Source organism: Coenobita brevimanus, chromosome 93, assembly GCF_032717465.1.
Source record: "Coenobita brevimanus isolate Jiangsu-jjx chromosome 93, ASM3271746v2, whole genome shotgun sequence".
NCBI classification, from domain to species: Eukaryota; Metazoa; Arthropoda; class Malacostraca; order Decapoda; family Coenobitidae; genus Coenobita; species Coenobita brevimanus.
Window position 1 is genome coordinate 25,481,114 of NC_137046.1, and position 16,631 is coordinate 25,497,744.

Here is a 16,631-nt window from a genome sequence, read left to right on the forward strand (position 1 = left end):
TTTTTTTTGTTTTTTTTTTTTTTTTTCATATAGCGCATACCAAAAGGTCCGTAGCAACTTTTCCTTTGGAGACTGTTGATATCTCTCAGTGTCCTTGTGCTGCTCCACGAAAAGTTGACAATACAGACAGACATACGGACGTACCGTACACATGCAGGCACAAATTAAGGATGATAGAAATTAATGAACTGCACGTATACATGTATCTGAATTTTTGCCCTTCTCCTTTGTGTCATATTTATAGCTTCTCTGGCACGATGCTGGTATGCAGTTGACTTATTCGGAAAGTTTTGGCTTCAAGAAACTTAAAAGGGTCCTTCACAACTTCTGTTTTTGAAGTTTGTTCACCTGTCTAACTGTCTTTGCCTGAAGGGCCGCATAAAGTTCGCACAGAAGACAATCATACATACTTACATACATAGACAGACAGACAGGCAGACACGAAATTAAGAGTATAGACTTGGAGGAAAGTATGTATATACTGTATGTATGTATGTTTGTAATGTATCGCCTTGCCCCTCTCTGTCATGTTTACGACTATTCTGGCGCGACACAGGTACACGGACGACTTTCCAGGGAACTTTTTGGCCAATAGCTAACTACAATTGGTCCGTAACAAGTTCTGCTTCTGAGTTAGAGCATGATGAACTGCACAAAGGCTATTGTGACAAGACGGTTGTACGTGGTCGACTTTCTTGAAAGTATCTTAGGATTCTCAACATTATTTTTTTTTTAGTTTGGTCATATCAATTATCATTTATGCGTGATGTTCCACACCAAGTTCCCATTACTGACAGACAAACAGATGCAAACTTAGGATATTATATTTCTGTCTATCTACCTATTTATCTATATATCTATCTATATCTCTCTGGGCACCTATAAATACATAGACCTGCTCAGGGCCTCTGAAAACGTAGAATGGGCAGGTTCGTATGGCCGTGTGGAATGTGAGAGGCGTAATTGACAAGAGTCAATTACGCCTCTCACATTTGGAAGTGGTGAATGCCTCTAAGGGTGCTATATGCCGTATAGTGTGCCGTGAGGGCACCGCGTGAAACGAAGACAGTGTGATCTGTAAAAGTAGATGGGCATGCAATACGTAAGGTCCTATATGAATGCGTATGGAAGATGAATGGAAGAAGTTGCGTTGCCAACGAGTGATGAGTGACAGAGGGGAATGAAAGATTACAGATGTGTCAGCTCGAGATTTATGTATGTAAAGTTCCATTTCCAGAAGCAGAAAGTGGCAGTAACCACTGCGTATGAGCCTTGTGTTGGAGATGAGGCACACAAAAAATAGGTTCTAAGAAGACAAGGAGTTATCTGGCGCTTGTGATGGGTGACATGAATGGGGTTGTGAGCACTGGTTCTGCAAGTGATGTAATGGGTCGTTATGGAGTACCAGAGAAGAACGATAATGGAAGACGACAGACGGGCATGTGTCAGGAGACGAGTTTGCACAATTATAATTCATATTTAAGCAAAAAGATGCACGGACAGTGCTGTATGGATCATGGCTATATACGAACGTGTAAAAACGATGTGTGGGAATGTTATCGATGTGAGGACAATGAGGAGATGATGCGGAAGTCGACCTGCCTAGGGGTATGCAAAGTTATGTTGAGAGAGAGAGAGAGAGAGAGAGAGAGAGAGACCAATGAGAACGAAAGACGAGAGTACAAAATCTGAGATACACAGGAACGGCAGATGAATACCAGACTAAAGTAAAGGAAGAGTTGGAGTCACTGAACTGGAACCAAACTGATCTGACAATTTCTAGAGTGCATATGGGGAATGTTTAGGTAGGAATGCCAAAGTGGTGTGTGGTGTCGCTACGTGAGCAACTAAAAGGAAGAGTACAGCTTGGTGGAAGAGGTTGTAAGGATCGTGGAGGAAAAGAGGATGAAGCTACTAGATTAGATGTAGGAACGGGTTCATAATAAAGAAAACGAGTTCATTGAGAGTAAGAAGCATGCGAAGAGACAAGTAAAGAAAAAAAAGGAGGTAAATGGTATTATTTAAAGGAAAATTAATGCAAATTACTCACAAAATAGGAACATGTTCTGTAAAGAGGTGCAAAGCTATAGAATTAAAAGTGAAAAGAAGTGTGAAAGTGTAAAGGATGAAAGTGGATAAGGAGTAGATGGAAACAATACTTTGAGAGAATGATGAATGGGATATGGTGAGTTCAGAGCAGCTGCAAACATTATTGGTTTTGGTAATGTGCAGAGAAAGAGTGTAATTACCAGGAAACGTGACACTAACAGAAGTGGAGAATGCTGTGATGCGGGCGAAGATTGAAAGGCAGCAGGTGTTGATGAAGTGAATGCATAGATAATTAAATTTACTGGAAAGCGTGGAATGAAAACAAAGTGAAATTGTTAAAGATGTTACAAAGCTTGGCTGAGTGAAACTACCAGCTGAACAGGAAAGGTTGCGATTGTGCCCCTGTACACGAATAAAGGTGAGCGAAGTGAGTGTTACGAATTTAGTAGATCGTATTATTATTATGGCAATTCATGGCATTGTATCATTACTAAGGGAACGTTTGATGAATATTGAAACCCCATAGAACTTCGCTCGGTCAGTTAACCGCTTGCGTTTGCACTCAGATTTGAAACAGAGTTTTCAGAACATTCGTCACTCTATCATAATCATCTGTTCTTATGCACGACATTAATGCTTCACTGAACGATATTTTTTTGTGTGTAATTATCGTTCCCACGCCTTGCCTCTCTAGCCGTTAAGTTAGCCACGCATATTTCTCACGCCCCTGTACCCGACGTGAGATCATTAGTTAGTGTTGAACTGTCACGGGAGGAAGAGGTCGTGAACAGTGCAGAGAAGCAGGGCCCCATCTCGGTGGCTACAGTCTCTAGCAGTTCTGCCATTCCCTCATCTCCCCACCGAGTTGGTAATCGGCAGCAGTGGACGTCAGCAGTGCGAACTGCAGTGCCTCGACCAGGCAGCCACCCAGTCTGTTTCACAGCAACGACTCCATTTTTCTCCACTGATGAGTATTTTTGTTACATGTTTTTCTAGGCTTACGGTTAATGAGTAGTTGGGCGTGTGAGTGAGTGTATTTGCTTTGACTTTTTTAATTTACTTAATTTCCCTTGTAACGTAAATGTATTTGTTGTAATCAATAAATTTACAGTTCTTCGATTAAATGTAACAGTCTTGTTTGATTTCACCACATTGTGCTAACTTTAGTTTGTCACTGCTAGTTTGCACAAACTTCGTACATCAGTCATGACAGGTAGTTAAGTCAGCTCTTTCATATTAATTCTTAAATCCGTTGTGCCAGCCAGGAGTTAGCACTAGCAAGAGTCTGTCCATCATAGTTCGTATTCATTATCGGTTGTCAGCGGTCAGACCACTTTCTCAGAGGCCAACAGTACCAACAATTCAGCATTTGTGAGTGATTAGTTTCCGCTGTGTACTGTTGAGAAAGTTTATGAAATTCTCGTCTTTAGAAAATCAGCAAAGTCAGCATAAAGTAAAATAAGTCGATTCCCTTGTGACAGCCGAGTATTTATTTGCATTTCATTCTTATTTCCACTTCCCCCTTGACATCTGGCGACCTCATTCCAGGATACTAACTCCTAACATCAAAGTTATTAACGAAATAATAAACTCACTCAAAGCTATTAGCATTAAAGTTAACAGGCACTATCATACTGGTGGGTATTAATTCTATTTTATTAATTTTATGTAAAATGATTTCCCGGCCAGTAGCAATTTTTTATTTCTTTCCTTACCAGTTTAACTGGATAAAACTGGTTACCACCAGCCTGTGCCTACATTCTTTATTTTCGATTATTAGCATTCGACTGCGAAACAGCAGTCAGTACGTCAGTCTTTACTTCGCTTAGTTTGAGGTAGAATCATGGCTGCTAGTTTATATACACAAAAAGCCAAGGATATGGGGCTTACCAGTCCCCAAGAAATTAAAGACTATAATTATGCACTTGCAGTACACATATGAACAGCCATGTGAGAATGATGCCCATGAAGAGCATAAAATTCAATGCGAATACGAGCGAGAACAGTGGAGGAACGTGAGAGAGAATGCGAACATGAGCGAGAACAGTGCGAGGAATGATAGAGCGTGAGGAATGTGAGAGAGAACGTGAACACGAGCGTGCTGATTGTGAGGCACGTGAAAAACACGTGCTTGAGGTGTCGAAGCTCAAGCGGGACTCCTTGGCTTTGGGCACATCTGGTGCACTCGACTCGGGCTCCACGCCTGCTCTCCCAGGACATGTTCTGGCAACCTTGCGCCTCAAGCTTCCTTCGTACAAGGAAGGCAAGTGAGTCGAGCTGTTCATACCTCGTTTCAAAGACATTATGCAACTGTACCAGCTGGACGAGGCAGCTAAGCAGCTCCAATTTCGCAGCTTGTTTGAGGGCCCTGCCCTCGATATTCTCCACAGAATTTGCAGAGACAATCTCACGTATGAGATGATGAACTCCACCCTATTGAGAAGAGCTGTATGTGGGGAGCCTCCCCACACATGAGAGTTATACTCAAAACAGGGGTGAATAAAACCAGCATATAAAGTCAACAACTGTGCAGGGGTAAAGAAGGCACGTAGTCGGCTTAGCGCACCTAACCTCTTGCAAGCAGATTTTACAAGAGATGTAATATGATCTTTCTAAGATAAGTCCCGACTGAATGAAACCTCATGCATGTTCAAGGATGATGCAGGATTGAGCTTGATATTATTAACCATTAGTGAGTACTCCTGTGGAAGATTTCAACGGGGTTGATAGGTGTAAAAACTAAGTCTTTGATGCATTAAAAACAACAAGATTATTTTTACCCCAGTCAGAGATACGAGCCAAGTCAGCCATTAGGTGTGCCACAGCCTCATCCATTGCTTGTTGAAGTAACTGCCGAGATGGACGTTGTGGAAACCGAATGGAAAGGTGAAGAGTGGAATCATCAGCATACGAGTGGATAGGATTAGATGTACAGGTTAGATCATTGATGAATAAAAGGAAGAGAGCTGGTGATAGGACAGAGCCCTGAGGAACACCACTGTTGATAGACCTAGGAGAAGAACGATGGCCGTCTACAACAGCAGCTACAGAACGACCAGAAAGGAAGCTAGAGCTGAAGGTACAGATAGAAGGATAGAAACAGTAAGACAGCAGTTTGAAAATTAAAGATTTATGTCAGACTCGATTAAAAGCCTTTGAGTTGTCAAGTGCAATGGCAATGCTTTCGCCAAAGTTCCGAAAGAAGGATGACCAGGAGTGTGAAAGGTAGGTGAGATCGCCAGTGGAGCGTCCCTGACGGAACCCATACTGACGATCAGAAAAGGTTGTGATAGGAAAGATGCGTTAAAATTTTTCTGTTAAGAATAGACTCGAAAACTTTTGAGACACAGGATGTTAATGCAACTGGACGATAGTTAGAGGGTTGGGAATGGTCACCCTTCTTTGGGCCTGGCTGAATGAGAGCAAACTTCCAGCAAGAATGAAAGACAAAGGCGAAAGAGTTTACCTAGGCAGAGTGTAAGCACAGAAGCACAGTTCTTGAGGACAACAGGAGGGACTCCATCGGGCCCATATTCTTTGTTAGTATTGAGGCCAGTGATGGCAGAAAATACATCAGCTGAAGAAATTTTAATTACCTACTATTAAATTTTTCTTTTAAAATTTTGATTTTGGTGGGGTGTAATGTCACGAATTTACTAGACTATTATTATTATGGCAATTCGTGACATTGTATTATTATTCTGGAAACGCGTGAACAATACTGAAACCCTGTAGAACTTTGCTTAGTCAGTTAACTGCTTGCGTTTGCACTCAGATTTGAAACAGTTTTCAGAACATTTGTCACTGTTTCAAAAGTGACTTATGAACGACATTAGTGCTTCACTGAGCGATATTTTTTTGTGTAGTTATAATACCCACGCCTTGCCTCTTTAGTCATTATGCCACGCATATTTCCCACACCCCTGTACCGGCCATGAGAACATTAGTTTATTTGTGTTGAACCGTCACGGGAGGAAGAGGTGAGCAGAGAAGCAGGGCACCCTCTCAGCGGCTACAGTCTCTAGCAGTTCTGCGATTCCCACATCTCCCCATCGAGCTGATGATTGGCAGCAGTGGACGTCAGCAGCGCGAATAGCAGTGGCTCGAGCAAGCAGCTGCTAAGTCTATTTCGCAGCAACAACTCCATTTTTCTCCCCTGACCAGTATTTTCCTTGTTTTTCTAGGCTTAAGGTTATTGAGTAGTTGGGTGCTTGAGTGAGTGTATTTGCTTAGACTTTTTGAATGTATATAAGTTCCCTTGTAATTTATTTGTTGTATTCAATAAATTTACAGTTCTTTTGAAGCTCAATTAAATGTAACAGTCTTGTTTGATTTCACCACATTGTGCTGACTTAGTTTACACTCCTAGTTTGCACATACTTCTTACATCAATCACGACTGGTAGTTAAGCCAGTTCTTTCATATTAATTCTTATATCCGTTGTGCCAGCTAGGAGTTAGCACTAGCAAGAGTCTGTTCATTACTGTTTGTATTCAACATCGATTGTCAGGGGTAAGGACACTTTCCAGGGGCCAACAGTACCAACAAATCAGCATTCGTGAGTGATTAGTTGCTGCTGTGTATTGTTGAGAAAGTTTATGAAATTCCCGTCTTTAGAGATTCGGCGAAGTAAGCTACATAAAGTAAAAACTTATTACTTGATTTCATAAGTCGATTTCCTTGTGACAACTGACTGTTTATTTGCATTTCATTCTTGTTTCCACTTCCTGACAGTGAGTGCAAAAACAATTATGGATTAAGTCCCTAGACTTGCTGGAAAGGTATATGAAAGAGCTATCATAAAGGAACAGGGTGGTTTTAGGAGTGGCAGAGGATGTGTAGATAAAATATTTGCAATGAAATAGGTTGTGGAGAAGGCTTGTGAGAAGGTGCTTAGGCATTTATTGATTTGGAAAAAGCGTAAGACTAGATAAACAAAGAGGGATTATGCAAGGTTTTGCATATGCTTGATGTAGATGGTAAGTCGTTGCATGCCGTTGAGTTTTCATGACTACTAAAGCATGGGAAAGGGTAGGTGGGCATCTGAGTGGGGCTATGATAGGTAAAACCACGAGTCATGGAGTGAGAGAGGCGTTGATAATGAATGATGAAGGGTGGATTATCTTAAATGAGTTCAGATGATGCTGTGCTGCATGCAAATAACAGACAAGAGCCAGGTAGACTGGTGCAGAATGCTATAAATGTCTGTAAGTGTTGTGTCTTGAAAGTTAATGTAAACCTAAACTGATGGTTGCTGAGAGAGAAGGTGATTCCAGGAGTGACGTTAGTGAATAAAGAAAGCTTGAACTAGTAAGAGTTTAAGTACCTGGGTGCCATCAGAGAAAAGAGAGGAAAATGTGCAAACGAATAGGAAAGTAGAGTGGTATAAGGAAGTAAAGTGTCTGGTGCTATGATGGCCTTGATAAGAAGCAGATTTCTGAGTTTGGTGGCTGTGAGAAGCATGCATGAACAAGTTCTAGTGCGAACTCTAACATACGGTTTTAAGTCTATGATGTGGCGCGAAAATGAAAAGTCAAGAGTAAGAGCAGTGGAGATGGGGCTGTTGAGGAATGTGAGTTGTGAGAAGAAAAGTAGATAGGATAAGGAATAACATGATTGGTGAAAGATATGGAGTAAGGAAGTCTGTGGACACGAGAGTAGAAGAGAGTGTACTTAGATGGTATAGTTATGGGAAAAGAATGGGTATGAAGAGACGGGTGAAAAAGGTATTTCTGAGTGAGTTTCAAGGCGGGAGGAGTGGTACGTCAAGAACAAGGTGGATAGCTATGATGAAGGAATGGGAAAAAGAACGGGGCTGATGATGGCGATATATATATATATATATATATATATATATATATAGAGAGAGAGAGAGAGAGAGAGAGAGAGAGAGAGAGAGAGTGTGCATAGATGGTATAATTATGGGAAAAGAATGGGTATGAAGAGACTGGTGAAAAGGGTATTTCTGAGTGAGTTAGAAGACGTGAGGAGGAGTGGTGTATCAAGAATAAGGTGGACAGATATGGTGAAGGAGTGGGAAAAAGAAGGGGGCTGATGATGGCAATGTACATACATACAAATATATATATATATATATATATATATATATATATATATATATGTGTGTGTGTGTGTGTGTGTGTGTGTAGCTCATACGAGGAGGGTGGAAAGGTTACAAGAGGATGAAAAACTGGCAGAATATAAAAGGGAAGCGGAGGAGTGATTAGGTAAATATGGATTGGAGCAGATGGGGGACGTGGAGGGTTTGTGCAAGATATTCAGAGAAGAAAGTTGTGCAGCATGTGAGGTGGCGTGTGGGGTGAACTGAAGATGAAAGGGGCTTCTGGGAACAGCATGGTGGACTGAAGAGGTGAAAGAAGCTGTGGCACAAGAAGAAAGCATATAATGAGTGGATGAGAAAGAGGGCAATGGAAGAAGTTGAGAGACAGAAGAAAGAGTTGTATGTAGAGAGGAAGAGAGAGGTGAAAAAATTAGTAGGAGAGAGTAAGAAGTGAATGGATGAGGAATTTGAAAGGAATTTGAGTGTAAATTGGAGGGAATGTAAGAAAATGTTCTGGAAAGAGGTAAAGAGAGTTGGACAGGGTGCCAAAGAAGTTGGTTGGGGAGTGAAGGATAAAAATTGAAGATTACTAGTGGAGAAGGGAGAAAAAGTGAGTAGATGGAGAGAACACTTTAACGAACTGTTTAACATAGAGAATGAAAATAATGCGAGTATAAGTGGCTGGGGAATGGCTGGGAGACGGAGGGATGTGAGAAAAGAAGAAGAAATCAATAGAATGGAAGTTGTGGAAGCGATGAAGAAAGATAAAATGGGGAAAGCCCCAGGAATTGATAGACTATGTGGTGAAATTCTGAAGCATGGGGGAGAGATAGTAGTAGAATGGATATGGAAGAAGTGCAGATTAGCCTAGGAGGAAGGTAGAGTCCCGGAGGATTGGAAGTCAGGTATAATTATCCCCCTGTACAAAGGAAAATGGGAAAAAGAAGTATGTGGTAATACTAGGGGCATTTACCTTCATAGTTTAACAGGAAAAGTATATGGTAGGATACTTATTGACAGAGTTAGGGAAATAACAGCGGAATTAGTTGGAGAAGTACAGGGAGGCTTTAGGAAGGGAAGAGGTTGTGTAGATCAGATAATCATTCTTAGATCTTTAGTAGAAAGGTTTTTAGAGAGGGGAAAGAAGTTGTATGTGGCCTTTATGGATTTGGAGAAACCATATGATAGGGTGGATAGACAAGGATTGTGGAAAGTATTAAGAATATATAAAGTAGATGGGACGTTGTTGATTGCCATAAAGAGTATGTATGAGGGTGCTAAGGCTGCAGTGCGTGTGGATGGTGAACTGAGTGAATTTTTCTATTTGAAGGTTGAATTCAAGTAAGGACGTGTCATGTCTCCATGATTGCTCAATCTGTATATGGATAGGGTTATAAAAGAAATACAAGGTAGAGCAGTGGATGTTGGAGCGGCACTAATGAGAGAGGGCAGTGTTTGGAAACTCCCTGTACTGTTGTTTGCAGATGATACTGTATTGGTAAGTAAAGACGAATGGCAGCTGCAAGGCTTAGTGGATCAGTTTGGGAGAGTATGTAAGAAACAATCAAAAGGCGACTGTAGGGAAGAGTAAAGTTCTGGTCTTCGAGAGAGGTGAAGTCAGTGAATGTACTATCACGATCCAAAGTTTCTTTACCCCCCTTGAGTGGAGGAAGGTCGAAGCCAAGGTTGAAGAAATGACGGGCCACTGAACACAGGCCAGTTCATGATGGAGGGGTTCACTGACCTGAAGTTTAGGATAATAAGAATCACCCGGATGAAACACACGAGCCTATTTATGAATCACGGTATCATGAACCATTATTAGTCTTGTATACTGGCAGTGTCCGATCATCTGGTCTTGCTACAACCTTGGCTTCGACCTTCTTCCACTCAGGGGGGTAAAGAAACTTTGGATCGTGATAGTACGGTGAGGTTGGATGAGGAGAAAATGGAATATGTGAGTGCATTTAAGTACTTGGGTAGTGTGATGAGTAAAGATGGAAGTTTAGAGGGTAAAGTGCTTGAAAGAATACAACAAAGAAGAAAGGTTGCTGGTTCCTTGAAAGCAGTGATAAGGAACAGGGAAGTGAGCATGGAAGTGAAAAAGTTACTACATGACAGTATTGTGATACCAACTCTAACGTATGAAAGTGAAGCTTGGACCTTGTTGGAAGGACACAAGTCAAGAGTAAGAGCTATGGAAATGAGTTATTTGAGAGGAGCATGTAGTCACATTGAGAGAGAGATTGACAAATGAGGAAGTGAAAGATTGTTGTGGTGTGGATGTGGATGTGATAGGAAGCGTTTGGAGAAACACACTGAGGTGGTTTGGCCATGTGGAGAGGATGGAGAGTAAGAGACTGACGAGGAGAATGTATGTGAGTGAGGTGGAGGGGGGAAGAGGGAGGGGGAGGCCAAGGATGAGATGGAGGGATGGAGTGGAGAGGTTTATGAGAGAGGGGTGTGTGAGTTGGAAGCAAGGCAGTGAAATGGAGAGGGACAGGGCAACATGGAGGCGATTTGTTTGTGGCTACCCCTTGCGGGATTGGGGCATCTGGCAATAAAATGATGTGTGTGTGTGTGTGTGTGTGTGTGTGTGTGTGAATACCACCTTGCAGTGGTGACCAGGGTTGAGTACTGCTTCGACCTAGGTGGGCCAGACTGGATAGGTGCAACCAAGCAGGAGGTGCCTATCAGCAACAGTTAGACTTAATGCATTCCCACCTTTTAAGTTATAAGCCCGCTAGGTTGAGTGTATTGATTGTTTTCCTCCCTCACTTCCTCCTTAAGGGGTAAGGGGTGCACAGGAGGATGGCAGAGGCCATCTCATCGTCCACCTCTCCCAAGACCTCTTGAACAGGAGCCTGTACCCAAGGAAGAGTTACCCTTTAGAGGTCGGGGAGAGGAGTGCGAAAAGGAGGATGAAGGGCCCACCTCGACCCCCATCTCTCTTTAGACCCTTTTAAGTTTATTTGTGGAGTGTTGCCATACAGTGGTGAGCAGGCTTGAGTGCTGCAGTGTAGCAGTAGTCAGATGAAAAGCACTGTCCCCTCCTGAGAGATAAAACATCCTGGCAGGGTAATGTTTATTTTCTTCCCAAACGTTTGGGAGAGGCCATTGTCCTGCAGTGGACTGTGGACAATTACAGGCTGTGATTTGATCTGACCTGATTTGATCTATCTATCTATCTACATCTATATCAATAACTATGTATATATCTACATCAATATCTGTATCTATCTATCTGTCTATCTATATATCTACATCTATATCTATATCTCTATCTACCTACCTATCTATCTATCTATATGTATGTATATGACAGGAACTGCTCATACCTTAACTGTGTCGAGAAGCGACGGGTGAAAGAGTGACAAGGACAGGTGTGTCTTGATGGTGCGAGGATCAGGCAGCGCCTCTGACAACTGTAGGTAGATGCCGTCCTTGGGGTCGGCGTCAGGACAGAGTTTACGGAACGCCGGGGACATAGACAGAAAGGGACTGTCTGCAGGAGTGTCTTCCGGGATGAACATATCGCAGCTGAGAACATAAACGTATCAGCAAGTGATTGGCTACGAGGCATCAGTTATGTACCTAAAAATTCCTGTATTGTTTGTATGTCCGCAAGTTCTATATCCTTGCTATGATAGTGTCATGCTCTATCCATTTAATGATGCATGGTGATATTTAAAAGCTGGTTGTGAAGAGCTAATAAACTGTTTCAAAATTCATCCACAGAGATTTCGATAAGCAGGCCTAAAAGATTTTTTCTGTTAATCACTGGTTATAATTTCTCTCTCTTCTACTACTCCAAGTTAGCATTCTAGCACTTCGTCAGCCACAGACTGTTAGGGCCATAGGCTGGATATGATTTTGGTGGCCCACTTTTTGTAGCGGTACTATATTTTAGGGCAGCTCCACACTGAGTGGCAAGCCAAACAATTTCCTATAATAGGAAATAATTTACAACGCTGGGTGGTAGCCTTAAAACCAACCAACATGTGTTCCCTACGTGACAACAAGTGGGTTGGCGGAGGGTTAGTGCTCCTTCCCGGGAAAACAACTAAATAAAAATACAAACAAAAAGCCACGGACCAGGACTGAACAACAGGTGACGACTAAGGACTGAACAAAGGAGTTGGTACGGATTGCGACGTGAAATGTAAAGAATGCGAATGATGAGGTGAAAGAGATTGTCCAGGTACTTGAGGGTGCAAAAGCGGAACATGTGTGGAATAACTGAGACTAAATGGAAAGGTAAGAGTGTGAAAGAGTGGGAATATGGAAGGGGTATATACACGGCAGTAGGTGAGAATGAAAGGGCAAAAGAAGGAGTATGTATTGATGTGTGCAAGAGACGGAAGGAGAATATTAGAGAATATAGATCAATTGGTTCAAGGATTGTGTGGGTAAGATTGAAAGTGAGATGCCAGATGTGGGAGATTGTCTGTGCTTATGCACTACCGCAAGATCGTACAAGCAGAGTGAAAGAATACTTCTGTGCTAATGTGGAAGCGTGCATGGAAGAGTTTGAAAGGAATGAGAGAGTGTATTTGATTGAAGATATGAATGGAAAAGTAGGGAATGTGAAGGTGTATGTATTAGCTGGTGAGTGGGGTGTGCCTGCAGAAGTAGATAAGAAAGGCAGTGCTCCGGTGGACATTTGTGTGGGGAGGGGGTTGGTGATAGCCAATACCATCTATAGAAACAAAATGATCCACTGGTGTATGTGGGGAGTGATGAGAAGGGTGGGTGGTGAACTGAACAAACAGAAGGCAGTGACTGATTATGTGTGTGTGTGCATGACAGAATGAGAAAGTGTGTAATCAATGCAAGAGCGTACAGAGGTTGGGGGAGTGGACTTTCTGACCACTATGTGGTGGTGGTGAAAGGCAAGATTTAAGTATAATGGAGGAATGGAAGGAAGGAAGGACAGGAAGAGGTAGCCTATACAAGGAAGGTAGAAAGGTTGCAAGATGATGGAGAAAAGGTAGAATGTAAGAGAGAACTGGATGATCGATTGGGTAAATATGATTTGGAGTAGATGGGGGACGTGGAAGGTGTGTGTAAGATATTCACAGAAGAAATCTGCAGCATGTGAGGTGGCGTGTTAGGTGAAGAGAAAACGAAAGGGGATACAGGGAACAGCATGGTGGAATAAGGAGGTGAGAAAAGCTATGGCACAAAAGAAGAATGCATATAGTAAGTGGATGGGAACCAGGGGTGTGGAGGAAGTTGAGAGACAGAAGAGAAAGTTATATGCAGAGAGGAAGAGAGAGGTGAAAAGATTAGTTTGGGGGAGTAAGAAGAGAGTGGATGGAGAATTTGGAAGGAATTTGAGTGTAAAGTGGACGGAATGTAAGAAAATGTTCTGGAAAGAGGTAAAGAGAGTTAGACAGGGTGATAAATAAGTTAGTCGGGGAGTGAAGAATGAAAATGGTAAGATTCCTCGTGGAGAAGGGAAAAAAAGTGAGCAGATGGAGAGAACACTTTCAGGAACTGTTAAACATAGACAATGAAAGTGATGCGAGGATAAGTGGCTAGGGAATCACTGGGAGGAGGAGGGAGCTGAGAAGGGAGAAAGAAATTTGTAGGATGGAAGCAGTGGAAGAAATGAAGTAAGTCAAAATTGGGAAAGTCCCAGGAATTTATCGAGTGTATGATGAAATGCTGAGGAATGGGTGAGAGATAGTAGTAGTTTGGATATGGAAGATATGCAGATTGGCCTAGGAGGAAGGTAGAGTCCCGCAGGATTGGAAGTCAGGTATTAATATTCAAATGTACAGTGGAAAAATGGAAAAAGAAGTGTGTGTGGTAATCATAGGAGCATTTACCCTCTTAGTGTAATAGGAAAAGTGTATGGTAGGATACTTATTGTCTGAGGTAGGAAAATAACAGAGGAATTAGGTGGTGAAGAACAGGGAGGTTTTAGGACGGGAAGAGGTTGCATAGATCAGATATGCATTCTTAGGTCTTTAATGGAAAAGTTTCTGGAGAAGGTAAAGAAGTTGTTTGCGTCCTTCATGGATTTGGAGAATGCATGTAACAGGGTGGATAGACAAGGAATATGGAAAATTTTAAGAATATATGGAGTAAATGGAAAGTTCTTGAATACCGTGAGGAGTATGTATGAGAGGGCTAAAGCTGCAGTGCGTGTGGATAGTGGACTGAGAAAATTTTTTCTATTTGAATGATGGATTAAAACAGGGATGTGTCATGTCTCCATGGTTGCTCAGTCTGTATATAGATGGGGTTATACAAAGTAGGGCAGTGGATGATGGAGCAGCTTTAATGAGAGAGGGCAACGTTTAGAAACTCCCTATACCAGGGTTCCTCAAGTACTTTCTATGAAGGTCCAGTCATACTATCTTCCAGTGTGGCAGAGGTCCAGATGTAAAATCATGTTTTTAATATTAATAATGGAATAAAATATTTGCATTTATTTTAGGATGAAGAGTAACTAGTTCTTTAAAATATACCGAAACTGAGCGGAAAGTTAATACCCTGGGCAAAATTGAAATAGGCTTTAAAGTACATATTCTCTTCTTTTGTTAAGGTGGTTAAAATAAGACAGAAATCTATCCTCCAGACTCCCACCCTCTTACAGAGACAAAACGACATTCTGTTGCCCACATTACAATTACCGTCCCTACATAAGCACAGTCACTTTAGCACTACCACCACCACTTCAGCACCATACCGTTCATCATTAACCAGTCTTAACACTTATCAGTATCTTTCTGTCAATTCATCAACTGAACAAGCCAATGACAACAATCTGTGGGTATGAGTAGCTACGTGCAGCGCTACTTGCTAAATACAGAATTCCTATGGCTAGGAATCCTGTTCTCATGTTACCAATATTTAATGCTGACAAGATCACAGTGATGATATTTCATTTAGTATTATGAAACTCTCGTTACTTTGATGTGAGCACTTAGAGTAGTTGGCAAAATCAGCAGCTTCTGTGTTGATTAGCTCACTCGTCTGCATTGTAGGCCTAACCATCAAGTGGACAAGTTGGTATTACAGCAGTACTTAAACATAACTGGCAACCCGTTGAAATATATTTATTAGAGCCATACTGTGAACACAACTCATCCAGAGATGCCAAATATTGTTTCTTTCATTCAACGGCGATACTGTACATTGAATTATGGAAGTCGCTGGAGTCCGTATCAAAGCCAGTCACGGTCCAGATTTGGACCACGGTCCGCCATTTGAGTACCACTGCCCTATACAATTGTTTACAGATGATACTGTATTGTTAAGTGATGACGAAGGAGAACTACAAGGCTTCGTGAATGAGTTTGGAAAAATGTGTAAGAAACGGAATCTAAAAGTGAATGTAGGGAAGAATAAAGTTATGGTTTTTGAGATAAATGAAGTCACAGGATGTATAGTGAGGTTCGATGATAGGAAAATGGAAAATGTGAGTGTGTTTAAGTAGATAGTGTGATGAGTAAGGATGGAAGTTTAGAGGATGAAGTGCTTGAAAAGGTAAAATAACGAAGAGAGGCTGCTGGTTCTGTGAAAGCAGTCAAAAGAAACAGGGAAATGAGCATGGAAGTAAAGAGGTTGCTGCACGACACTATTGTGATACCAGCTCTAGCGTATGGAAGTGAAACTTGGACGTTTTTGGAAGGACACAAATCAAGAGTGAGAGCAGTGGATATGAGTTATCTGAGAGGAGCATGTGGAGTTACATGGAGAGACAGACTGACAAATGAGGAAGTGAAGGAACGTTATTGTGTGGATGTGGATGTGATAGAAATCATTTGGAGAAATACGCTGAGGTGGTTTGGCCATGTGAAGAGGATGGACAGCGAGAGGCAGACGAGGAGAGTCTATGTGAGTGAGGTGGAGGGCGAGGCCGAGGATGATATGGAGGGACGGAGTGGAGAGGTATATAAGAGAAGGGGGTGTGAGCTGGGAGCAGGGCAGTGAAATGGCGGGAGATCGAGTGGCATGGAGGCGATTTGTTTGTGGTCACCCCTTACGGGATTAAGGCGTCTGGCAACAGATAGATAGGTAGATAGATCCACCTCCTCCTCCCTTCGCCCATCTTCATGCAAACGGAAAATAAATTAGTATTCGCAGCTTATTTTTACTTCCATATATTATTAACTTAATAGGTTACGCGTTTTTGCAGTTTTCATTTATGAAGATAATTGTTGATAATATACTGCTTACATTGTGCTGTTATGGCATTGCATCCATCGTATGTTCTTTATTAGACATATAAATCAATTATCAATAAAAACAAAAATATAAAGTACCGGTAGGTTTTCTAAATGGATGACATTTCCTGTGATATATCAATAACCTTTCCAGCATTTTGAATCCTTAAATCCACTTGTATTGCCTATCAAAGCGAAATAACCAATATTTCCATAATGACACTTCATGCACATGCTTCATGCTGATGACAGCAGTGGACTGTGGGTAGGTTTTGAAGAGCTTGAGTGAAGAGTAGCTCCTATTGTATATATATTCTATGAAAAGTGCAGTTACGTGGGAG

General features: G+C 41.8%; 1 protein-coding gene across 1 annotated transcript in view; it reads right to left on the minus strand.

The window, feature by feature from the left end:
* LOC145412387 (sulfotransferase 1A1-like) overlaps positions 1-16,631 on the minus strand; it is a 257,463-nt gene that overhangs the window by 107,001 nt on the left and 133,831 nt on the right. Inside the window, exon 4 of the mRNA XM_080282275.1 lies at positions 11,449-11,650. Within this exon, the coding sequence (XP_080138401.1) occupies positions 11,449-11,650 (202 nt within the window). The remainder of the gene's footprint in view (positions 1-11,448; positions 11,651-16,631) is intronic.